This window comes from Porites lutea, chromosome 9 (genome assembly GCF_958299795.1).
Source record: "Porites lutea chromosome 9, jaPorLute2.1, whole genome shotgun sequence".
Classification (NCBI taxonomy): Eukaryota; Metazoa; Cnidaria; class Anthozoa; order Scleractinia; family Poritidae; genus Porites; species Porites lutea.
Window position 1 is genome coordinate 10,211,707 of NC_133209.1, and position 26,180 is coordinate 10,237,886.

General features: G+C 38.6%; 3 protein-coding genes across 3 annotated transcripts in view; all 3 read right to left on the reverse strand.

Annotated features, from left to right (window-relative positions):
* LOC140947490 (DBH-like monooxygenase protein 1 homolog) overlaps positions 1–26,180 on the reverse strand; it is a 59,874-nt gene that overhangs the window by 29,821 nt on the left and 3,873 nt on the right. Inside the window, exons 3-10 of the mRNA XM_073396600.1 lie at positions 25,587–25,763; positions 24,691–24,774; positions 24,360–24,551; positions 21,775–21,877; positions 21,172–21,338; positions 20,111–20,183; positions 19,365–19,450; positions 19,041–19,079 (exon numbers count right to left, since the gene is read on the reverse strand). Of these exons, the coding sequence (XP_073252701.1) occupies positions 19,041–19,079; positions 19,365–19,450; positions 20,111–20,183; positions 21,172–21,338; positions 21,775–21,877; positions 24,360–24,551; positions 24,691–24,774; positions 25,587–25,763 (921 nt within the window). The remainder of the gene's footprint in view (positions 1–19,040; positions 19,080–19,364; positions 19,451–20,110; positions 20,184–21,171; positions 21,339–21,774; positions 21,878–24,359; positions 24,552–24,690; positions 24,775–25,586; positions 25,764–26,180) is intronic.
* On the reverse strand, positions 1,199–9,993 carry LOC140947496 (fibroblast growth factor receptor-like). The gene is made up of 6 exons (XM_073396608.1): positions 9,822–9,993; positions 5,398–5,531; positions 4,116–4,256; positions 3,349–3,539; positions 2,368–2,493; positions 1,199–1,755 (listed from the first exon to the last, which is right to left on the reverse strand). Exons 1-6 carry the CDS (start codon positions 9,869–9,871, stop codon positions 1,681–1,683), a joined length of 717 nt encoding a protein of 238 aa, XP_073252709.1. The 5' UTR covers positions 9,872–9,993; the 3' UTR covers positions 1,199–1,680.
* LOC140947491 (uncharacterized) lies at positions 10,008–14,628 on the reverse strand. The gene is made up of 5 exons (XM_073396601.1): positions 14,281–14,628; positions 12,735–12,926; positions 11,944–11,956; positions 11,393–11,441; positions 10,008–10,565 (listed from the first exon to the last, which is right to left on the reverse strand). Exons 1-5 carry the CDS (start codon positions 14,486–14,488, stop codon positions 10,023–10,025), a joined length of 1,005 nt encoding a protein of 334 aa, XP_073252702.1. The 5' UTR covers positions 14,489–14,628; the 3' UTR covers positions 10,008–10,022.

The window sequence follows — 26,180 nt, forward strand, 5'->3', positions numbered from 1 at the left end:
CCCGTTTTACTGTAGCATTAGACAAATATTGTACTTCATAGCCCAGTTTATTATCAACATCGATATGGCATGAAGATGACTCAGCAACATCCTTGTTCCCCTCGCTAGTATTCCTTATTTCTCTTGTGTTGTTCTCCCACTCTTTGGGTCTGCCTACAGTATCATTACCACTACTGGTTTTGAATACTATTAGATGAAAATAGACTCTAGACTGACTATACAGGGGTTCGATTTTTCCTTAGCTTTGCCACTGAAACTGTTTCTTTTAAAGGTGGAGAGGCGACTTTTGTCAACTCTTATACTCTTTGTAAGGAATTTTCCATCCAAATCACTATATCACTAAACTTGGGTCGCTGGGATGGTTCTTTGTTCCAGCATTGAAGCATTAGCTCATAGCTGAAAAAAGATAAAAAGTTACAAAATGGTTGAGTCCACAAACAAAAGTTAGATACAATTAGAACAATACCTAGTTGAATTGAACTCAACAAAAAAAGCTGCAATCTTATATTTCACAACTGCATGATAACGATAGCTACGTCTGAGAGACCGGCGAGAGCAAAAATCAATAAATATCATATTTGCTTTATGCCTGGTCAATCTAGTATTTAGTTGTTGGGTAACCAAACACGATCTTATACTGGACGTACTGGACGAAACGAATGAACTTAACAAACTGACGAACTCACAGTTCAAGGCTTATAGCTGAAGGTCTTGGCATTCTGTGACCGCTTCGGACAAAAAGGCAAGCCTCTTTAGCTGTCATTCCGTCGTAGGGCTTTCCTCCTGAAAAAAAAAATGAAGCTTTATGTATTTAAGGTAATTTCGAGATATATTTTAGCGCACAGCTTTACTCGTCTACAGAAAATGATCAGCTGTGTAGACAAATAGAACTAATTTGGAATACATCCAAGAAGCACAGCTGAAACTTGTTGTTAATTTTCTCAAGTTTTCTCCTTGGGTTTCTCCCTTAGGTTACTGTCTGGAAGAACAGTTCCGACGTGTATGAGCGATAGCGTGCGAACAAGCTCTCTGCGGCCGCTGCCAGAGCACCCCGAGCGGGTGGAGTGCTTACCCGCGGGCTATATGAGTGAACGGCTAATACTTACCGAGGGTAAATATTTCATACAACACGATCCCGTAACTCCATCTAAATGGAGGAAATTAAAGAAAATGACAGATAAGCAGTCACACAATATCGTTGAGATAAGTGTTGAACAACTAACTGCGTTACAGAACCACTTCAATTCCACTTGCCCTATCTCAAACTTACAGCCAAATTGATTCATTCCAAGGGTGCTTTTGCACGGTTTTTAGGGAGTTTAAGCAAAGAGGCTTTTAAGAGAAGCACGTCAACTGGAAGTGGACTTTTGCATTCTTGGTTAGTGGTTTTCCCAAATTTTCAGGTAAATTGTCTTTATAAGAGTAAAGAAACTTAGCAGTACAAATTTGGTAGCGTCAAGGCATATTAGAAGGGAGAAGGCATCCTCGCCGTCCCGGTCGACCTGCGTCCTTTTTTTAGGGGGTCGCACGTGAAAAATCCCGTCTTGACTGAAAAACTATGGCAGCTTCGTGGACTTGCGCTCGAGCTTCACGAGCACGTAGATAAAATGGCCATGTTCGAACCTGGAAAACTTAAAGGCGTATGACAAACTTTCTAATCCTAGCTGAATTGCTGACAACTCACATATCACTTTCTGTGGTGGAAACTCGATTCGTTAACGACTCGACCGCCATCCATTTCAAAGGCATCACACCCTGTCAATAAAAGCACAAAACTATTATAAAACTATTTTTGAGTATCTCTTACAACACTTCGCAAATTACCTGCCTTGATTCGTGGTAGAAAATTAGACTTCCAATTAATCTTTTCATACCAGTTTTCTCTGAAAAAGTATAAAATTTGAAGTTTTCAAGCACTTAGGATTGTTCGGTTAGCCGGTTTGTGAAGTAAAATCAGATATCGGAATCCAGTTCAGAAAAAGGTACAAATCAAGAGATACTTAATTTATAAACTGCGCCAGTGTCTCCGCCAGTGATATGTTCCCTAATTTTGTACATTTGGTATTCAAATGCTCTTTTACTAAAAAAGAATACATTTATTTTCTCGGAAATTGTAACGGTTAACGGTTATGATCAATTGGCAACAGGACTTCGTGTCGTCCAATTAGGTCCGTAATCATACTCGTGGTTGAACAAATTGGACTCCCTCTTCGCGCTCGTCCGATTTTGTTAATCACCCGTATGATTACAGACCGAATTAGACTCCACTCAGTCCTATTACCATTATAAATAAATAAACACGTAAATAAATAAATACAAAAGTAGATTCTTATTACTGCGTGTAATGTCTCTTCGGCCGGAACTTACGTTTGATTTCCTGGCATAAATTCCATCTCCTAGTCCCAGGTCCCTCGCCATTCCAAAGTCAGTGATCTTACATTGCAGTTTATCTCCAAGTAACACGTTCCTAGCAGCTAAATCTCGGTGAATAAGCTTTGAGAAATTTAAAAGAAAGGAAAACCCTCTTCTTTTGTTTGTTGTAAGACACAATGGGATGTTTCCTCTTCCAGTTAACATCATGCTTCCTCAAAGCGATGATCTTACTATTCGCTTTGAGTTCATTGAACTTATCACTTTGTGTGAAAGATCTGGTTGGCTTATATTATATTCTATGATCAACCGACTTTGCACTAAAGGGCCATTCTCTCGCTAACTAATTCGAAAGGGAAAAATGAAACTTTCTTAATTTCTACGCACCCTTTATAAACACCTTTGTGTCGCTGTTTTAGCTACCTGCTGTGGAATACTAAACAACAAACACTTCATTTGACGACAGGGTCTCAACAAATTGTCGCCGCCTGTTGATAAGTTTATAGTCTGCCCGGGGCGGTACTCCCTCGATAGGTATGTGCTCCTCCAAAGAGTATAATGGTTTTTGGTCCTTTTTGGTCTGAAAATGGGTATACGGCATTTTGCCCATTGTGGTCTGGAATTGGGTATTGTTTTTCGAGGGAACTATGGGAGATCATGAACGTATTTATCGTTTCAAATCCAAATGAATAAGAACGAAGTAGAAATATGAAAATTCGAAATGCATTTGAAGATACTTTTTGTTTGTGCTCTAATCTAATAAAAAGATGACATAATTTCTGACTAAAGGCTAGGTCTGAGAACGGGTGTGGAAAATGACATTTCTTGGTCTGAAACTTTAGAGTGTTAGGATTTGGAGAACCAGGCGTCAAACCCTCGCCAAGAATTCCCTGGAGTATTTCTTCCCCGGCCAATCGGCAACTTGGTTCTAACTCATATATTTGCAAAATGATTTATTTTTTTCTTCCCATAACTCACCTGATGAGAAGCGATATATTCCATACCACGAGCGATATCCGTGGCAAATTGGTAGAGTTGCTGTTTTGCTATCTTTTGTGGGACTTTCATTCTATTAAAATGGTCGTAATCATCATTTTGTCCTCTACGTTTCCTTAGATATCCAAGAAGATCGCCATAAGGAGCATTCTCCAGGATTAAAAGAGGTGGCCCTTAAAAGACAGCAACATTGTTAGATGCCAAAAATTAACCTAAAGCAAATTAGATCACTAGGATTTTTAACTAAGGGGGATGGGATTACTCAACAAATTTTCATACGGGGAGGCTCCGCACAGAGGTCCAACTCCTTACCCTTTTGTATAGGATTTTTCGCAATATAGGTACCCCTTTCGTATAACCCTTCCACATACCTTGTCTAGAATTTTGCATCCCTTTTATTTATAGGAAAGGAAGACAACGATAGAACGTTTTCTCGACTTTATAAAGCCATACAATTCATCTAACAGCCCTTTGGCCCCTTCACAAAGCCAAATGACAGATTTCCCTGCCCTTTCGTATACTTCAACGAGTAAAATCCCTACCCTTTCATAAACCTGAAGTCTGAAAAAGGTACCCCTTTCGGGTGGAGCCTCCCCGTATAGGCCATTAAAGAGAGTACCCCGACGGGATGTTAGCCTGATAATACAGTATCAATAGCTTTGCACTTTGCCTCGCTTTGAAACAGAGGCTTTAGAGAACTCGACACTGTCCTATTGCAGCTTTGTTAGAGTTAGAGTTGTTAAACTTACGGAAAACTCCCTTTCCTTTGCATCTAACAACGTCTTTAGTCACACAGCCCAACAATCGTATGACGTTAGGATGAGGTTTAAGCTTCTTCAACAAATCCAGTTCAGACAGAAGGTCCTTTTGGTCCGAAGGCGAATAATTGGCTATAACGAAAAAAATGATCTTTAAAACACAACATCCTTCGTCAGCGATCATAGCATATCTAAAAACTTTTCCCTTAGGAGACAGTTTCTTGGGAATAAGAGATGTGACGTGATATATAAAGTTCAAATGTATTCTTTATGTACATCAGTACTTGTAATTGGCAGAGTACTAATGCAGCTTTTATGGGCGCTCTACTTTACTCACCTTCACACGATAGTGCAAACTGAACTTGCGTGCAGCTTTGGCTCTGAATTTTCCGGCACTTTAAGGAATCAGGTACAGTAAGGTAAATTTCACTTTTCGTGCTGTAATACAAGTTGATACGTTCGGCTTTCGATAGCCTGATGGAAACGGATTACATATAAAAAATTTTGGCCAGCTATTTCAAGTTGATTCCTGTCCTATTGATCAAAAACGACCAAAACCAATCACACTTTGCTCTCCCTTTGATATCTTGGTATATCTTGATATCTTGCTATGAAAGTTCCAAGTATGACAATACTTGGAAAAGAAATCAAAGTTAGAATTTCAACTCCACTTTTACCAAAAAAGGTGGAAGTAATCGTGACACGGCAACTTTAAATGCGGTTCGTTTTTGTGCCTGAATGTACAAGTCTTGACTTTGTGAATTTAATACTACAATGGAGGTCAAAAGTTTTAGGACCTTTCCTGTAATATTAGACTGAAACTGACGACCTTCCCCTCCCCCATCATCCCAAACGTACGATGTTCAATAGACCTCTTTTATTAGCTAGTATGTTTTGTTTTCCCATCAGAGGTTCCAGGGAACTTGACCCTTTGTCTTTTCATAAATTATGCATAGTTATGCGCGTGAATTAGACAAAAATAGAAAGAAACAGTTCTCTAGAGTATCATCACATAACCTGTATTTTTAAACAAAACATGCAAGCTAACGAGGCCTATATTAAGCAAATTAAATGGGTGGGGATGAATCCTTTTTTGTGCACAGCACACCATGGGGAGTGGAGGAGAGTGGGATGAAAGGATGAACTCGAAGCTGATCACAAACGATTATTATTCGGAGAAGGGTCTGCCCTGTGTTGCAATTACTTATGATACTTGGAACGGGCTTTTCAGCTTCCCAAGTTCTTTTAATCTTCACTGTAGCAATAATTTTACCTTGCAGCATCTTTACAGCTACAACTAGCCACTTTCCTGTGCTAGTCACGTCATACAACTTTCCTCTCCACACCTGACCAAACTCCCCTCCACCGATTTTCTCTTCTAAAGACAGGTGATCTTGTGGGATTTCCCAGCTAAACGGCTTGGAAACTAAAATTTGATAGCATTTTGTTTTGAATAAGGGTATGGGCATGATTTTCAGTGGAACATGCCTAGCGAGCGTAAAAAACGCATCCAGTCTGAGGATTAATGAGAGAGGGAAAATTTTATATATTTAGGCATGACAAAATTCAAGGGAACATTGGTACTTAGAAATAACGTCTCATAGGCATGGAAAAAATGGGTTCATGCCCTCGCAGCCCAAAATTGACCGAGCTAAACTTAGGTCCCAGATCTCTCGCCGGGTTGATAATTCATTCCCAGTTTTTGCCCCTCTGGTTTGGCATGCCGGGCATGCCGATGGTGAAGCCATTTGGTTTGGCATGCCCGGCATGCCAGGCAAGAAATTGACATGCCCAGCGAGACTGATTTTGATGTTCGCTTCAGCATCGTATCCTGAGAATCACATATAATCGCCAAATATATCTTAGGGAGCTTGAAGTTACAGGTTTCATGCCTGGCAATAAATGCATAACAAAAAAAGTCATGTTTGTGACAATGTGTGTCACGGGATCGACTGGCAAAACTGAAGACAGAAGCCTGGATTTATAAATAAAAAGCACAACAAAACAACATTATTCATGCATAAAATAGAATACTTAACTTGCAATCAAAGATTAATCCTTTTATTTCAAACCGATACTGACATTTCTAGGTCCAGATTTAAATTTGATCGCGGAAAAGCGTCTTAAACAATAAGATAACAAATCTTCTCAGTATAAACTTATCCATGCTTAAGTTTTATCGCGTCGGAATGTTTCCCGGTCAACAGCATTAAAAGACTGGTGAAAATTAAGCTTACCAGGTCGTTCAAGTCAGTACGAGAGTACGACGTTAATACTGCAAAGACGTTCAGATTTGGTGAATTTGGACTGCCTTCTCAGAGAGATTTTGCTTAGTTTTTCAGTACGCTTCTTGTCGGCTATGCGAATCTCGCAAACTGTTTTACTCCTTGCTGACGATAGTCCTTTGAGCAACGTCATCTGCGTCATCCGAAGATACCCCGAGGACGCACGAAATCGGCCGAATTTCCGCAGAAGTGTTTTCGGATGACGATGAATCTAGTTTGATGTAGCGTGGCAGTTGTGGCGTCACGATGTCGTCATGTGTCTTCGCACTTGTTTGTCTTTTTTTTCTGCGGTGCATAGTTGAGATGTTGGTGAATGCTGGACAAGAAATGGATTCTGCGAGAGACTGTAAGTACAAATTTAGTATTAATTTCGTAAAGAAAAAGCCTGAATATCGAACAAATCCCGTAAATTAGCCTTTTGGCATTCAGTTTATCTTGCTGTTGAGCATGCCTAAGAACTCCGGCATAAGTGGTTGTCAACTCGTTCACTTCGGATTGTTTCTGTTTGTATGTCTTGTAATCTTCTTCTGCTGCTAAGAAGACTAGCTAGAGAAAACTTCAAAAATATAGAAACCAAAGCTAAAAAAAGTCAGATCTAATTTTATAGCTCGAGTATAATTATTTTTGGCACCTACGGTCATATTTTTTCACTGTAATGGTAAAGTTACTTATTTTTGCTGCATAGTTTGACTGTTGTTTGAAAGACAATCAAACGGATATTATAATCACTTTTGGAGACAAAATAAAATATCCGTAAATCAACTGCCAAAATCAGATTTGGATTTCGCTTTAAAAAAATGAACATGCTGCAGGTGTCAATGCAAAGTTGTAAACAACTTAATATAAGCAGTCTGTGAATGTGCGTTTAGGTCCACAAAACTAATTTTTCTTTTGGACATCTCATCCAAGCAAAGACTTAAGGCTTACATTGCTTGTCTACGAGTGTACTACAAAATGCTTTGCTACAGTAAGCCTCTGAGAGGCTATTCTGGTAAATTTATAGGACACTAAAATGCAAATAATTCTAAGCTTAAACAACCTGGCTGGGTCCGACTTTTGAATTACAAAATGTTCACGTTTGCCCGCTCTACTTTGAATGAACATGGTTTTTGAAATGATTTTGTACTATTTTAACCCGAAAATTATGACTGGGTTATAAAGCTTTTAAAACGGACGAAAACTAAGCTAATAAACAAATTCAATGTAAAAAACTAAGATTTAGTCCCGTTTTCAGCTTTGCTTTGTGAGCCGAAAAATTTACCTTTACGCAAAAACAAAAGCAAACAATGAGGCTTTTATTCGACATTTTTTCTGAGAATTTTATCTGATCAATTTAATGTCACTAGCATTGTTTTCGTACAGGAATTTTCCTAATTATATGAGCTTTTAATTTAATAATTTTGATACTCTGTAAACTTCTCATTTGATAGCTTCACTTTTTTATACACCGATTGAGAAACAAATTCGCTCTCGTTAAATCCTATTTTATGACCTATTTATACGAAACATACGAAATGATGTAACCGGACAGGCTTTAACCTTTGGTCCTAATTTACTTTTTCTTCGCAAGCCCTAATCAGCTGACGGGCCATGAGAGAATATCGCCACAAAAAGATGCGAAAAAGTTTTCGCTGAGTTTCCTTTACATATTCCGGCTTTATATGGGTCTACACCTCACCTGCTTAAAAATGAAACTGTTGTTCAATTAAGTGTCAGTCAAACTCGGTATAATCTTGACATGCAAATCCAAATGCACAGGTTTATTTCGCAGTAGAAGAGCGTGTAAACATCATCGAACAACGCAATGTAAATTGGCTAATGTGAAACCACGTTTCTTTCACTTTATTTACCATGCATTTATCTCAATTGCACACTCTTGTGAAATTATCCTCAGACAATTAGTTTCGACCTTTAACAGACTCAACAAGCCAGCATGAAAATATGTTAAGAGAAGCTGAGCTCTACATGTTCTATTTCTTTTTTTCATATTGCCCTTGCATGTGTTAACATTCCATTTCTTTTTTGTTACAGGTAACTTCCAAACATGACGAGGAGATAATTACTTTTCTAGAGAGCAATTCTTTGATACTGTCAGTTATTACTGACTTACTTTGAGTTAAAAACAAAGAACACAGACACTGGTAATGACACAAAAACATTAATCCCTGGCAAGCCTACAAAACACGAAAGAGGAACTCAGACTCCTTATCAAAATGTGAAACAAGATAAAAACAGCTTTTCTGACGTAGGGAAAATTGCGTTAGAGAGATTTGTAATTGCAACGTTATATTTAAGCACATTGCATTGTCAAACATCATAATTTACTGAATAATGAACAGTGATTTTGGGGCTTAGCTCAGTTTGTAATGAACTTTGAAAGATATTCTATAACCTTGTATTTTTAAAAGCTTTCATGGAACATAGATGCATTTTATTATACAATGAAAATAGTCTCTGTCTCTCTTTTTACTGATTTCAGACAATTCCATTTTATTCGCAATGTGAAATGGGAATCCTATTAAAGACCCATTAAAAGGGGTGGGGAGTTTTTACAATCCCCCAACAGGTCATCTCCACGATGACGCTGTTTTATTACTACGGCAGAATCCCTCAGGGTTTTTCTTTCTTGTGAAAATTAGAGCTTTTGTTATTTAAACTTCGCTGGGACAACCAAATCTATGAAAATGAAAGGAACAGCAATGACGTCATCGTGTAACCGTTCATCAAAAGATAAGGACTGTGATCTGTTTAGTTTTTTTTTTTTTAGCCAGGCTTAAAATCTCTGTAGATTCAAGGAATTATAACCTGTGCGTTGAGAGCATGCCAGAGACCGATTTTGGCATGCCCGGCATGACCCAGATTATGGCACGCCCGGTATGCCAGAGAATTTGGCATGCCGGGCATGCCAGAAAATTTGGCATGCCCGGCATGCCGGAGATTTTGCTGGGTATGAATTACTTATTACTAGAACCTAGGCTTCTCGCGGCCTGGGTGAGAAGGTCACGGAACCTCAAATTATGCTTACAGGGCATGCGAAATTCTGTTGCATGCCAATTTCAATGCAAAACCACTCTGGGGCCACCCCCTCTATTACCAGTGAGCAAATCATTGACGATAGGCATGGGAAAAATCCTTGCATGCTAACCAACATTGAAAACGTAGCAGAAATGTCCTCAGTTGCTGAGTCATGCCCTAGGGGAGGTTTTAAAATACAGAATTTCCTGACATGGATGAGGGAATTTTCAGTAAACAGCATGCGATCATGCCGGCTAGGACGTATTGCGTCCGTATTGCCCCTTTTTACAGCTAGCTAGGCTCATTTTTAGGTTCCATGGCCTGAAATGACGAAAAATTCATGCCCTAAATGTAAAAAGTCCAAAAACGTCCTCGAAATTTTAGTTTCCAAGCCGTTCAGCTAGTGTTACAATAAATATGCGAGTATGGCGACACACCGAGAACCATGGGATGATCGGTGGAGCCATGGATCAGTGCATTCTCAGTGTCCTGAAGCGGATCATTCTCATAATTCCTCGATCCATGAAGAGTCCTTGTTTGAAGATCAGTGAGAAAGAGTTGGTTAGGATTTCGAGCGCTAGCGCAATGCTGGGCCATTTTATAGCCCATCTGAAACATGCAAGCGCTCGGAAGGGATATAAAAAGTGGAGTTTTGGAATTGAAATGTTTTGTTTTCCTTCTTTAACGCTTTTTTTAACCACGGTCCAGTCCGAGGCATCATCTTTTTCCTCGCTCTTGTCACACTGTCGCTATCATCCGGCACAAGGTAACCTTCGGAATCAAACAATTGCTGAGACGTTTCGGTGCCAACTTGCTGACTTATATTGTCTTTCCGATCCCTGGTTATCTCTTCTCGCACTTCAAATATAGCATGATTGTTCATTGCAGAGATAACATGATCTCGGTTGTTCACTTTAACATCCTGTGAGGTGGGCTGATCGTAGCATGCAAAGGTAGGAGCCGCATTGCTTGGTCCAGGAATAACTGACTTTAAAAAAAGGGATTCGTCAGCAATGCCTGGTTGGCTACTACTGCGCTCGTCCATATTTGTCGTTGTTGTTAGTGTTGGTGTCGAACCGTAGATAAACCACGATGATCCTGACATAATTACTGAGTGCCTTCTATCCTCTGACTCCAGAGCCTACATATCAATGAACCCAAATGTGGTCAATTTTACTCAAGGGGAAAGCGGCTCGTTCTTGTTAAAATTTCTGCGTATTTTTAAAAATTTTCCTTAAAGGAAACCCATTTTATTTAGCGCGAGAAGCCGTACTCATTCCACAATGGTACCAAATACTTATCATAAATTAGAATTTTAAAAATGTGAATGCTTACTGTATCCTAGTGAAAAACAACTGAGCAGGAAATTATTGTATAAATCTCCGGCTTAACACCAACAAACACTTCAAGAAACTCATTTCTCTTTGCTACCTCCCTTTCTTTAGTTATTTTGTTAACCTGCCGTCCATTTAAGTCCCTTTAAATCTAGAAAACTTGAATGGTATTTGCATGGGTGCTGCGTTAATCATATCCCCCAGTTGTATTGCAGGATGCGTTACAAATAAATAAAAAAAGTTAAAATGAAAGTAGCGAGCCTACTTTCAAAATGACATGCAGTCATGCCTATTGTAGATAAAAGCAAAAAATAAAACGTACGTTAGATACACTGTAAACCATATCCGAGTTGCACCAAGCCTCTTTCAGCAAGGCTAAAAGCGCAGTTTTGATATGGCAATGATTTGTTTTCTCATGCAAATAAAACTCATTTTGAGGTTTTTCACCTAGCCTCGCTTTGAAATGAGATTTTTCTGGAAACTCGGAAATTGCCTATTACAACTTCGATACACAAAGAAAAAGGAGCACCGGTAGAGATTGGTGTACATGTAAAGAATAGGGCAAAAAGTTTAACTTCTTATAAAGTTAATGCCGGTTTCATCACTATCAAAGAAAAACAAGAAACCACCTTACCAGCTCAGATGTGAGATTCAAATGCGAAGGAGAAGAAAATCCTTTCCTCCTGAAAATATAAACCAATAAATGTGCCAGCCTTTCCATGTAGGATGCATTATCCTTGAATGAATGCTTTTGAGTAATGAAAATATAATGAGGATCATCGTTGCAATGAAATAAAAAAGTGAACAACTGGCTACACCTCACAGATTATTGATAGTGGAAAAAACCACAGTAAATTAATAGACCTTGTTACGGTTTTGGAAGCTATCTTGACGAGTAGGCATTACCGCGTGAGAAATTACTGACAGTGTTTGTATGAGAATCTAATATCTAATCATTTCCGTAAAAAGCCTGTTCTGAAAAAAAAGTCAAATAATTTCTCACGCGGTTTTACTCGTCAAAAAAGCTTCCAAAACCAAGACAAGGTCTATTACAGTGTAGATGACCATGGCAAATAATTATAGGCGTCATTCACAGTGACTGATGTGCTGATGAAAGGTCCTCAAGCTAAAAGGAAGGTAACGAATCGTGTATGCATTGCAAAAAATTTTAATTTAAATACGTACCCTTGCTGGGGCCCTGTCAAAATCGAAAATAAATTAAAACAGTCAATTTATGTTGCAGGACTTTTAATCAAATTCTTATGCGGGATTTATGAAAGATTCTAATCCCGGGTAGATTAGAAGCTCGGGTGAATTAAGGAATGGCCTGGGTCAAGGGAAACAGTTAATGTAGGAAGGAGGACTGGTACAAAGAGGACTAAACTTTCTCACTTATAATTTTTATGTTGGTGTAACTCTTTTCATAAAAGCAAATCAGTTTCATTAAGAATGATAAACTCGCTTGTCGCGTCCATTTTTTCCTATTTTTATTTGATCCAGATTTAACAACACTTTTCGACACGGTCCCTAACAGAAGTTAGAGGATTGGCAATTGACAGAAACTGTTTCCGCAGTTTAACGTCCTGCTATAGGGATAACCCGGTAACATAGTAGCAGGTTGATACTACCATCACCCGGTTAGGTTGGTCACCCTTCTGGCCAAGCCAACCTTTTCGCATGCCAACAATACGCGTGTACATTTGGCTCGCCCAGGGTTACTCGAGTAGGTGGGTGGCCCTTGGGCCTAACACAAATAAAAGTGTTCCCATTCTATATTCAGTGTGCACCTTTTAGGCAAGGATACACTCGCCCTCAACCGTGCATCCATCAGCAGTTTTTACAGACATCAACTGTACATTCATGAAAATGATCAATACCGTTCTGAAAGGTTTTACTGCCCTGTAACTGCGTCTAATTGAAAAATTCCTGCACTTGAAAAAGAAAAAGCGTACAAAAAATTAATCCGGTTAACTCACTTGGATTTTTCCAGGGAGCGCTGTTTCGCCTAAAATAGCAAACCAACCAAACAGCACATGCTACAACTACAGGAAACGCAGAGACGGCAATTAACGCCTCCAGAGGGATGGAATTATTTTTCTCCTCATTTTTCGTGTTGCTCATTAAAATTGGCATTGTTGATGTTCCAGTCCACTGTGGCTTCGTTGTAGCTGACAACAGATAAATAAAATAGGCCATCAGACATGCTCAGTGGAGTTCCTTACAGTTGATGAACTGCGTATAAGAATAGGAAAGTTTTGCCTTTTTCTTTTGGTCTTTGGAAGTGGCTCAGAAACCCGAGCTAAATAATCAGAATAATCAAAATAAAGCCAGGCTATAGTGCTTTTCTGTGCCTAGTACCGTAGTCCAGGAGTTTCCTTTGTTTCACTACATTTTCTCTGTCATTGTAGAGAGAAAACGCAATTCCTTTGATTTGGTTTCATTCATGCACTTAAAAAATTAATTTGACCAATTATTAGAGGAATCACCCATTTTTTTAACCTGAGATCAGGAGTTATTTATCTTTTTTTTTGTCTTTTTTTTTTTGTTATTTTGTTTTTTTGTTGTGGTTGTTGTTTGTTTGTTTGTTTTTTTTTTGGCTTCTTTGCTTCTTTGGCTCGAGAGGGAAAAAAATAACGACTGATACATTGATTTGTAACAAGCCATCAACCGCTCCCTAATTTGCATAATCTAACGTCTGCTTTACCTGTCATGTTATTAGCCAATCAGCATTCAGACGGGAATCAAATTTTGGTCGGAATATCTCTTTCGAAATCCATGTTAGGGAAAAGAAAATTGTTAAGTACATTCAGATGGCGCTTCCTTACAAAATTTTTAAATGTTTTTTTTGTGTGTGTGTGATGAAATACTGCTAGCTGGAGCTGTTACTAGTAAAAGCTCGTTGACTTCGTTCTGTGCCGAAAGCAGTGAAAAAAAATAGGCTGAAGCACATATTTCACGAACTGAAACTTGTTGTGAAAGCGAAGATCGCTCAGAATAATTCTCAGGTTTCTGAAGGAGGAATTGCAGTCAAACCAGGTCAAGATTCCATTCATAAATTGATTATTTGAAAGTGAACCCGTTTGTCGCTTCTGTAACTTGTAGCGGGTATCAAATTGCATTCAAATGATCGGTGAATTTTTGACTGCAATTTTTAGTATACGATGAAATGGAAAATATTTCAATGGATGAAATTTCTATTTAAACATTCTTCAAATTCAAGAAAACTGAGCCGGCAGAAATTTCATAACGAACTCACGTGTGTATTCACTGCTCATTACCCAAGCAAAAATGCAGACTGAAATCAACAACAACTAACGGCTGGCGGCGTTTTGGCCAATCGGAACGGCGCAAATCAACCGTATTGTTTTCTATCCAATCAGATAAAAGTCCAGATTCTGGCTTTTTTGCATGTGATTTGTAAAAGAAATGTATCATGCCCTCCTCCCGAAAACAGATTACAGACATAAAAGGAGAGGGCATCATCGCAGGCTACCCATTTCTGTGATTCACAGTCATTCATACCTGGTAGATTTGTTGTTCTCTCTATTTGATGAGTGAATGCATCTGTAAACTTCGTCGATATGTTCAGTATTTTGTCAATCTCCAATTCACTCTCGCCCCATTCGTTCCAAGCTGTTACCGCGAACAAATAACGCGTGTCAGCGGCTAGTTCTTTACGGTACACAAAGCCAGTAATATTCTCTCGTAACCAGGATTCCTTGCGAGTCATATTGTCCTTTACTATGTGCCAGAGTTGGTGCCACACTGTATATGTCTTCACCAAGTGCCCCTCGCTGTGGACCGCTGACCACCTCAGGACCCAGCTTTTATTGCGAGCAATCGTGTTTGTATGCAGAATCGTTGGGCTTGAAGGAAGAACTTGAACGATAAAGGAAGTCATTTGCTTATCAATAACAATTAATTTCGGTTTATGTGTAGCATGAACAACGGAGTATTTCCATTAACAACAAATATTGAGCTAGTACAAATAGTTAGCCTGGGAATTAAGATATTTTAAATTACCCAGTAATCACAAATGTTTTTGTTATCATCATCGCCAACACCACCACTACCACCACCACCATCATCATCATCATCATCATCATCATCATTATTATTATTATTATTATCATTATTTAATGCCTGTATACTTACTTATTAATTGAATCATTAATCAGTTTTTTCCGTATCAAAAACAGGTTGACCTTAATACCATTTGCCCAGCGGTACATAATCAACTTTTAAAGGGGATACAAATTTCTTGTGTTAAAAAAGGATGACAAGGATGACAAGGATGACAAGGTCAAGCTCGAAACTAGATGAATAGGGAACGATATTGTCATGTAACGATCGTGGAACAAAGACAAAATCCTTATATTTTACCAGGTTTCTTCTCATTTTTACTTTACATATTTGACCATTTAGGACGTCACCGATTGACCGTCTTTTGTAGAATAAATCGAATAACCTCTAGAAATCACTTGTTTTGGCATTAATTGCATTACAATATCTAGCGTGTGGAAAAGCCAACTACTGCCGAAATTGGATGGTAGGGTAAAGTATTAATCCTCCGTTTTGATGGTTTTGTATTCGTTTTGAATGGTCCAAAAAGTTCTCCTGGTAGAAGAGATTTGTAACAAAACGTTTGTGTATTCTCATTCCGGAAGACGATCAATCGAAGGCACCTTTACTGGGTTCTTTTTCAGTAGGTTTACACTGAAAACAGGACTTGTTTGACCGATTGATCCTTTTCAGCCCTGAGAAAAAAGTTTTCAGACAAAGAGAAATTTCAAATTTCCCGAACTGTCCTTCGCCTGTTTTGTCGGCGCACTGAGGCACTTCCTTGCAGTTTTAAAAATACGGAGCGTTTTAGAAACATGTCCAGAGTTTATTATTATTTTTTAGGGCTGCGCTAGCAATAATTTTGACACGGAAACGTTAAGAGCTTGAAATCCCCCCTTTGACATCCCCCTTCCTCCTTACTTTTCCCTGCTCCGCCCCCCTCCCCCCACCCCCTCCACTATGTTATTAAGAAATTCTTTGTATACTCAGTACACAAACAGTACCATATTCATCCTTTACTCGGAAAGTGGCATGGTTACCACAGAAATCTATATTTTGAATGTACCCTTTAAAAAATACTCACTTCTGATGAAAACAGTTTTCGAATCTTCACCAACGGAGTTTTTGGCGACACAAACGTACTCTCCCCAGTCTTCTCTGGTGATGTTATACAACGTAAGCACCGCTTTTGAAGTACGGTTGCCATGATGGTGACTCATGACCTTTCCACCCTTGTACCATGTGACATTAAGAAGAGATAGCCCCTTGGCAACACAACTGAGGGTCACATCTGCTCCAAGTGTTAGGAGGGGTGGCTTAGTAATGTTTATGATTCTTGGCAAGTCGGCAACGGCTATAGAAATTCCGAGAAAACAGGAGAAAAGGAAACGCGTTTTTGGATCGGTTCAGGAAAGAGCCGATTTTAAGCAACAAATCATCCATTGCACAGTTTCTAACTCAGGCACCAGGTAAGCTGAAAGCCAGAGATTTGTTCTCGTACGATTATATTTGAAAACTGTCCAAACCTCGAAGCGCTAGGCATCAAATAACATAATTATTATTCATTCAAAAAATTCCTAAATTTCTGATTGACTAAAATTCCTCGGCTTATTCTTCATAACCAGCCAGGGACGGAATCCGGGAAGCCCTTCCATTCCATTCATGATCATTCTCATTGGAAGTCCAAACGAATGCTGGCTACATACATGCGACGCATGCGTAATAACAAGCTGGAGATTAGGATTGCGGGATCCTCTTGTCGCCCGCAATAATCGTGATTTTTTTCTCTCTTGGAGAAGGGTTCAGCAGTGCTAATTTGAAAGGGGTACCTAGTTAAATAACTGACTTTTTTTGCCCTTACAGTGGCGCGCTAAAGCCGCTAATAATTCGAAGGAGGGCACTAATCAATTTGAGTATTTACAATATCATTCTTTTCTTGAAATGCTGCTTTTTTGTTGTCGGTTTTTTTTTTTTTTTTGGTGGTCTTATGTTATTTTAACTGCAAGCATACAAAAATGCAAGGTACGTATGGAAATGTTACCGGACAAAGATTGCATAGACATATTACATACGTTTTTTCTCGACTTTCATCTGTACATAGCCTAGTAGCGGGTTATGCATGTACCCAAACTCTAAATGTATCCCGAATACCACTTTATCGTCTGCTGGCTGAATATTATGCAAAACGAACGCTACTTGGGAAGCTGAAAAGTTTCCCGCCCAACTAACTCTGGATTCATAACGGCCTGGTGACAAACTGATGCTTTTTGCTGTCGTATTAATCGTCATTATTTTCGGAAAAACGAAGCCGGGTGAGCTTGTCCATTGGCCAAACACCACCTTTTTGAGAGTAAGATGCGATGGCTGATAGTAGCGCCAAACTAACGAAACATTGCCTCCGATGAAAGCCTTGGTGGGCTGATCTGGTTTAGAAGTAAACTTCTTACCATCACCTGTTGGATAAAATGCACAAAAATATTAAACGGTCTGAGAATCCATAATTAAAAATGGCAATATTAAGCTAGCCTGTGTTTATTTATTTTTTCGGCAAAAATACAACATTCTAAGCAAGAAAACGATATGGGTCCAGATTTAAAAGCGTAAACAATCAGATGGACTGGATAAATATAGAGTACTGTGTTGAAATAGATGCCGAAAGTATATTCGTTCTTAGGATTTTGATCAACACCTGCTTGGGTTTTTAAATTAAAATCAAATAGACGCCCAAGGTGACCTTATATTAGATCATGTACTTTTCCTCAAAGGAATGTTTGCAAATCGAGCATACCGAGGCCATTGAGATGACATTAGCAATGTAAATGGAGTTTGGATTCAAATGATAAGATTTCTGAAGTATACTTGGATAGATTTGAAGAACCACAGAATTTCGAATCCCTATTCTGCTGAAGGTGATCTTCCCCCTCCAACCTGTTTATAATAATAACGTCATTCTGAGGCACGTTTGAAACAAGTTTCAAGTTCTAACGAAGGGGATGTAGCTTCCCACGCAGAAGTTTTAGGGGTTCGTTTAGTGGGGTAGGAACGTGTGACGAACCCCTAAGATCGTCTACGTGGGAGGCTAGTTACTATGGTGCTTATGTTGCAGGTTCGGGGATGAGATACAAAAATTTGGTTGCATCACCACAGTTGTTTAACTCGGGATCTTTTCTTGAGAGGCAGCCCTCCCTCAGAGTTTGTGGAAAAGTCAGCTTTTGAAACTTGAATGGCTACTGTAGTAAGCGGAATTCAATAAAAACCAAATTTCGATATGGCAGATCCTGATTATATTACTGACCAAAGGACAATAATCAAGAATCGTCCAACACATTTTTGGAGTGTATATGTGTTCATCTTTCCTCGCCACGAAAACTCGATATAGCACTTAGAAACTTCTATACAACGAAGTTTGCTGAATAACGCGTACGAACGAAGTTGTTTAGCCCAGTAAAAGTTAAAAATATGGAATGGGAAAAGAACCTCGATGTAACAAAACCTTGTTATAACGAACAAATTTTACCAGTCCCTTGGCACATCGTTATATCGAGGTTCACCTGTAGCTATCACTGAAATTTCGAGCCCGTAAAGATACGTAACAGTTCAGTAGCGTAAGGGTGTTGTTTGTTGAAAGAAAAACCATTCCAGGTGTGTGAATATTAATATTGTCTCCCTCTTTAAAGGCGGGGGTTCAACGTGAGATATTATGGACTTTTAAGATCCAACGACGCGATGGCAACGAGAACGTTACTTAAAAAGTGAGTTTGCGTTCTTTCATGATCAGTCTTAATAGCGATAATTTCTACAAACTGACTTTGTAAAATGTAGGCGAACCCTCCTGAAACTGAATTTCAAGGGACCATAGCCAAGCTCAGAAAGAGAAATAAGGTTTCGCCGTTGCTTGTTTACTTCCTCCTTAAAACGCGCACGTAGGCATTTTCATCTCGTAGTCGTACAAAAACAGGAAAGAAATGTACAAAAAAGTGTGATGCACGTGAGAAGTTGGTTGTTTTGCTTTTTAAACCTATTGTTTTTTTTTAATTTTTTGGACGTTCTCGTTGCCGTCCGCGTCGTTGGATCTTAAAGTCCCTATTACTTAAATTAATTTCTCAGAACCGCAAGAGTACATTAAATATCTATCTTAAAACTTCAGTAAATGGGCAAGAATAAACTACAATTGGTTCAACAGAGCCAAGAAAAAAATGCGGACACTATAAATTCATTACCGGAGCAATATGGACCTCCTTATTCAAAACTTGATATTCCTGTCAAAAAGTAAATGATAGTAAGCTGTTAATGACAAAATAAAACACTATATTAGATGTGGGCAGAAGCTTGAATTTCATCGGTAAACTACTATGACGGATCAACCTAACTGCCCTTGTCTTTCAGAAGGTAAAAGACACCCAGACGCCTACATTCCAAACCTAGAAAATGACTATTCCTACCTCCGTCCCCCCCCCCCCCCCCCCAACCTCCCACCTCTCCTATTTTCATTCGTTTCGTTTCACTTTAACTCATTTTTTTTTTTTTTTTTTGGTAAAACTCACCTGAAAGTTAAAGTCATAATGGTCATCTCTTACAATTTCTGGAAGTTCCACGCCATCTCTAACGTGGCGAAGTAATGCTTTACGCCCTTCAAAAATCATAAAAGCATTTATTAGCCAAACTTAAGATCTACGTCACTATAAGAAGCAAGCAATGTAGTAGATAACAGCAGTTTAACTGTTCGTCCTCTGACCTCTTCGAAGACTTAGAACTCCAAAACAATTTCCGAAATGTATACCATACTTTTTGTTAGTAGGTAAGAACATATGTGACACCGAGTCCGAAGTGACATCAAAAAGAATTGCTTGAACTAAATTCTATTTTTTTAATAGATTCAAAAGGATTGAGAAAGGAAAGGTCTTGAAAAAAAATAAGCAGAGGCTTCAGCCAAGTGACAAAACGGTTCGAATGAACAAAGTTCGTTGTGGTTTAAAACTTCTATCTTGAATATACTGTCAATACCCAATAGGCAAAAATACTCGCAGGGGCAGCCTCGATCGTAACCTAGAATTAAGGCTGTAGGCATACTTCTCAGCAAGGATTTCGAGCCTGCTGTTTTGGACTAAAAAGCATGGGTTTTCGGGTCGCTTGGTGATAGTTGGGGTGAGTTATTGTTACTTTCAGAGGTGAGCAACCACTTATTAGCCCAAACTCACTATCGATCACTAGTAAGATTTGTTTTAACAAATTTGAAGAGTATGTACGGAGATTCTTACCAGCGATCTCTACTTTCTAGCGCTATTCTTACCGGCTAGATGTGTATGTAACATCGCCGAAAAGACGTTGATTCCTCCTCCAGGTAGCCCGGTTTCGTTCAGTCCCTAAAAGAATTATTAGTAAGACCGATTTACGACATGGGCCTTGGGAAATAAAGAAATCCTTCACTCACAGTTTGAAAACTCTTTCCGTGAGGACCCTTAAACCGGGACACTTTGAAGACGATTATCCAATCACAACGTATTCTGAAAACAAAAGATTCTCAAGTTATTTTACAAACAGACCATTAAACAACATTCATAATTTTGAGGGCTGTTTCCTGAGAGGTCAGATAAGTTCAAATGGTTCCTGAAAGTTTCAACGGTTGCATAGTTGAATACTTGAATTTTAATGGTCCGTGGATCAATCGTTTGTTTTAAAAATACTTTTTGACTGGATAATCTTTTTCTAAGTGTTCTGAATTGAGTCCGCACTTTAACTGCTTTCGCTGACAGTTGTAGCTACTGTATATTTCTAATTAAGTAAACCAACTAGGAAACACCCGAGTGTGTAAGGTACGTTTGTGCTCAAAATACAAAATACAGGATGCTATTCAAATTTAGCAAAAAAAGCATGCCCCTTATGAGTTAGTGGGCTCTAATATTTTGGTTGTACTGATGAACAGCGAGTCGCTGCTCGTTCACTACCTGGTTCTCCCGACGTTAATCTGTATTGAGACTAATAAATATTCTCTTTCAATGTCGTCCCCTGTTAACTCCTGGTTATAGCGAAAAAAAGCTGGATTTAATTCAGGGAATGTTTACAACTATAACATACTGAAGTAAATTGTTTAGCGTTAGCTTCACTCTTAAATTACTCGATGGGTAATTGATTTACTTAATTTTGACTCCACGTTTTTCAAATACTAGTTTCCAGAGGTCAACACGAAAAGGCTGTTAAACCTGTAACAGACGACGTTCTCAGTTTTTAGATTAAATGAAACTGTCGGATGATTTATGACACAAATATAATAAAAGCAATAATTTAGACATAAAAACAGGCACTGCCAGCTCCAAACTGCGTTGAAGAGCAAACAAAAGTAGATGGCAGTACCTTTTGTGTGCAATCTGAGCTACAAAAGCTGTTTATTTTCCAGTCTCTCTGCTTCGGCGGAATTAGCATCGCGCGGTTAACGTCCGCTCCAACCAGCAGTACTCCCGACTCGTATTTTCGTAACTGTCTGGTGTAGTGAAACCGCAAGCCAGAACTGTCAATCAATCCTAAAGAAAAACAATAATAATCAGACCAAACTTCTTCTTCTCGGAAACGTAAACATTTACAACAGTGAAATATTCGAAAGTCATGGTTAACAGAATCCATTTCTCATTAGGGAAATATATACTTCGAATTCGAGGCAAAAGATTTAGGTGGTCTAAAGCGATTCCCCACCTAGTGTTCAATTACCAAAAAGAATTACAATTAAGCTATGTTTTTTGCTGTCAGTGTCACCGTCCGTTTTAAACGGTTCTCTCGAGTCCATAAAAAAAGATTTTTTTGATCCACAAGGGACAAACTCCAGCCTTGGTTGCCCTAAAGTTGTCTAGACTTATTTTCTATTATGTATCAGTTAATTTCAGCTTATTATTATTATTATTATTATTATTATTATTATTATTATTATTATTATTATCATTATTATTATTATTTCAGTCGTACCTTCCAAATTCTGAGGATTGTCATAGTGGACTTCAAGGACGACGACCTTTGGACTGTTTTCTTTTCCAATGGCGAATCCAACGTGTTCCGGGTAATAAAACTCCTTTTAAAATAAACAGAATCTAGTAAGGAAACAGTTTTCTTCAACCTCTTACTTTTGCTCTGTTTCTTTCTAAGGCTCTTTGCATGACTTGATCACGTAATCAACTTTCGGTAAACACGAAAACAGTTCGCTTTTGAAAAATTTTGTTAGCACAAACTGAAAGGACATATTGAAATTAGGTAACCTGCGAATTTTCAGCCGTTTATCTCAAAAGTAGCGATTGCAACGGCCGCCGAAAGTTTGAAGCATTTGTATGAGAAAAACAACTTTTGCCATCCAGTCACGTTTGCATGGTTTTCCATACAAATCCTTGTAAATTCTAAAATTTTTAAACTGTCGTGTAAACGTTTTCTTACGCATTTAAGGGCTCAAATTGTCTGTTATGAATAAAACGGAGATTTGAGCCCTGTAGTGCTTAAGGAAATATTTCATGACAGTTTTGAAAATTTAGAATTTGCAAGGATTTGTATGGAAAACCATGAAAGGGTGACTGACTGGCAAAAATTGTTTTTCGGCAATATCGGCCCCTATTGCAAATATTATAAATGCATCAATTTCTCAATGCAAATATCCTAGCCGTTGGAAGATGGGACAAATAAGTCCTATTTTTAAAAAGGATGATGAACTTGTCAAACAGAATTATAGACCAGTAACGGTATTACCCTGTCTGAATAATATATTTGAAAAGCTACTGTCATCTCAGCTTGAAGGATTTTACAATGGGCTCCCATCAAACCTTCTATCCGCTACAGAAAATTCCGTAGTTGTGAGACTTTCGACTCATAGATGACTGGAGGAGGAGTAGAGACAAAAAATAACTTGTTGGGATTGTTTCATTGGACTTATCGAAAGCATTTGATAACAACACCACCCGCTCTTCTTCTGGCCAAATTAGAAGCATATGGCCTGGGTAGTAGCGCTTGTGCTCTGCTCAAGGACTATCTCTGTGGAAGATTGCAGAAGGTTACAATTGGAGATCTAGCATCTGAATAGGCAGCGGTTTCGAGAGGAGTACCTCAGGGCAGTGTACTTGGGCCCCTGATTTTTATTATTTTTATCAATGGCGTTATATTTTTTTATATATTATATTACGGAGGTAAAGCTTCATGCGTATGCCGATGATGAACAATTACATGACTCAGACACTGATCCTAAATTACTTGACAGGAGGCTCACGCATCAGCTCAATATTGCAAACGAATGGTACAGAAGCAACGGTATGTTGGTCACTTCCACCAAACACCAAGCCATGCTAATAGGAAACACGGATCATGTGTTTCCCTTTCCGGTACACAAATCAGTTACGTTGTTTGGAATAACTGTGGATGACAGACTCTGTTTTGATGAACAGGTCTCTCACATAGCCTTTCACACGCCCAAGTTAAAAAGCAACTCCATGATCCTTTGGAAAGAGTTTTTAATGCTAAAGGGGAAAGCTCCATTGCTACAAATAATTTTCGCACCTTCTGGACAAATGATAGGACGTCGGCGTGGTACACGTACTTCTCCTATACTGTGCTTTTTCTTGAAATTGACTTTCTTATCGACAACATCTACGTTCGTTTTGGAAGCTCTGATTTCCGGCAGGTTATTGGTATACCAACGGGCACCAACAGTGTAGCTTTGTTGGCTGATCTTTTCCTTCATACCTTCGAGTACGATTTCAAGGTCAAAACAATGAAAGAGGACATTACAAAAGCCATCCAGTTCAGCAACACCTTTCGATACATCGACGAGTTATTCAGTATCAACAATGTGGACTTGAAATTATATCAGCGCGATTTACCCGTTGGAATTGGAACTTAAGGACACTTCCACATCATCTACTCAAAGTGTGTTATCTCGACACGAATATCAAGACTAGCGACATAAATACACCTTTTTGTATCAGCATCTACGATAAGAGAGATGACTTTGCATTCCGGATTGTCAACTTTCCTCATATGGGCAGTAACATTCCTGCCAATCCAGCTTACGGAATTTTACATATCTCAACTGGTGAGATATGCTAGAATTTGCTCGTCCAAAGTTGACTTCATAAACTTGAGACTCCGCGGACTTTCATTACGTCTCAGAGAACAAAGCTTTGAAAGCAATCTACTTCAAAAATCATTTAATAAATTCTTCAATCGCCATGGTATTATCGTCGAGAAGTATAGTGCAGGCCTGCGGGAGATGAGATTACAATCCAGGCTTGAATTGCACCATCGTATCCTTACATCACTTATTTATTACTAGATTTGTATTTCAGTTGTGTCTTGGTACGTAGGCGCGCGCAGTTTTGTCTTGTGCGCATTTATTTATTTAATTGACGTGTACATTTAGTTCGTCAAATGACGTCTTAATTTTACTTTGCGTTGCGTTTTCCCATAATGTTCATGTTTATGTCGCCTATTACTACATCTTTCGTATTCGGTACCAAGCTTAAAATATGCCATCTCTCTTTAAGGTTTTATATTACGACGTCATTTTAGACACTTACCTTACCACCTATAGCCCAACCAGCAATTATGGGCGTGAGTCCAGCACAACCTCTAATTTCAGGTGGCATATTTGAAGCATAGCATCTAAAAGCAGTATTGTTCAATAACTCCTTTGGAAAATCATCATTGCACTGGTACACTAACATGTGGTGAACGACACCCTCGTGGCCTGATTGGATAACAGGTTCAATCTACGTTTTTAAAAGTAAGTCAAAGATTAGTTATCAGTTTGCCTTTTGTAGGTCAAATATCAATAACAACAAAAGTGCGTGCAAGCCAGAAGCCACAGACTGGATACAAGTTGGTTCTACTCCGCAGTCTAGATCTCACCTTTACGACATGATGGGTTTCATTGAGTTTAGGGATTTCCAAAACTGCGCACATGTAGCTAGTTCCATCTTTGGGAATGGCAGTCTAAAATAGAGAAAGAAATGTGATCATGGTTAAATTTGATATATATTGTACATTCAAAGCGTTTTTAAACTCAGCAAAATTAACCTATTTTACGCAGAAAAGAATTAGACTCAGTTTTGTGTGCCCCCGAAGAATCCGTTGCTGGTCACTTCTTTTGCTCCCGTATAAGCCGTAACAACGCCTGTCATGAAACCATTGCCATTGAATAGGTTACGAGAAATCTGGCATTATAAATTTCAGGTAATTTCTTACCCAGCTCTGCTCATTTTTTCCTGCTTATCTTGGCCTTGCCTAATAACTATGTCGGTGTGTTTATGCTATGCACTGAATTGGCGTGGTCAACACGAGAAACCATTCTTCATATGTTTTAAGAAAGAATTTGCCAACGATTTCTTCATTGGCTTTTCGAATCTTCACTCCTTAAAGTTCGGTGATTATTAGTGCAGACGTATGGGTGCTGAAATTTCATCAAACCACACCGATTTGCAATCTAAAAAGCATATAAGATTCATCGACGCCATGCTGTAACTTTTGGCGATGCCTCTTATTTCGTTCAATTTGAGCTAGAGAATATTTAAGATCTGAATTGCAAGGATACACTGAAAGCAATTACGATGGACTGGATAGAAAAAATAATAAAAATAAGCTAGTATTTAATAAAGTAGGTAATTAAGCATACGAAAGTGCGCTAAAAGAGCACTTACACGGTTAATATATGTGTAACTTCCCATTCTCGTTTAATTCTAAACTTTTACACTTGGCTTAAAGGAATATACCACTAATAAATCTAAAAAGAGCTATTAAAGTATTACCATATTGTGCGTTATATCAAAGGTTTTAGTATCAGGAGGTAGAGCTGGTTCTTTGATAGCGTTGTTTAGCAGATAAACGCTCCTTTGCCCACGGTTTCTATGATTATGCTGTAAAATGGAATTTTCTGAAGCTGGATCTTCTGGGTGATAAGCGTAGATCACTTTCGTTGTCCCTGCCTGAAAATTGAAAGTGTTGTCAAGGTCTCAACCACCATTTTAATCTCTTCAACAGTGCTGTGTCTGAGAGCCACTGTGAGTGATAACGAGAAGAAACTTTTGAATAACGAGAAGAAACTTTTGAAAGGATGGAAAACTATACACGATGGTCGGTTGCTAGGGCTTTTCCTCCCGCAACTTCGTAAATTCAATTTTTGGCTCACAGAGCAGTATTTTATATTCCAAATGAAGCAAGACATTAAAACATCTTAATTAGAGAAAAATTTTCTTTAAATTTTTACCATTGTAAAGGTATTTTGACGTTTCTTGAAAGTATGACGTCATAAGTGACGCCTATTTTCAGTAACAACATTAAAAACTTGCAAAGCAGTCTTCAAAACATTACAGACATTTTTGCTACACAAAAAGAATATGTAT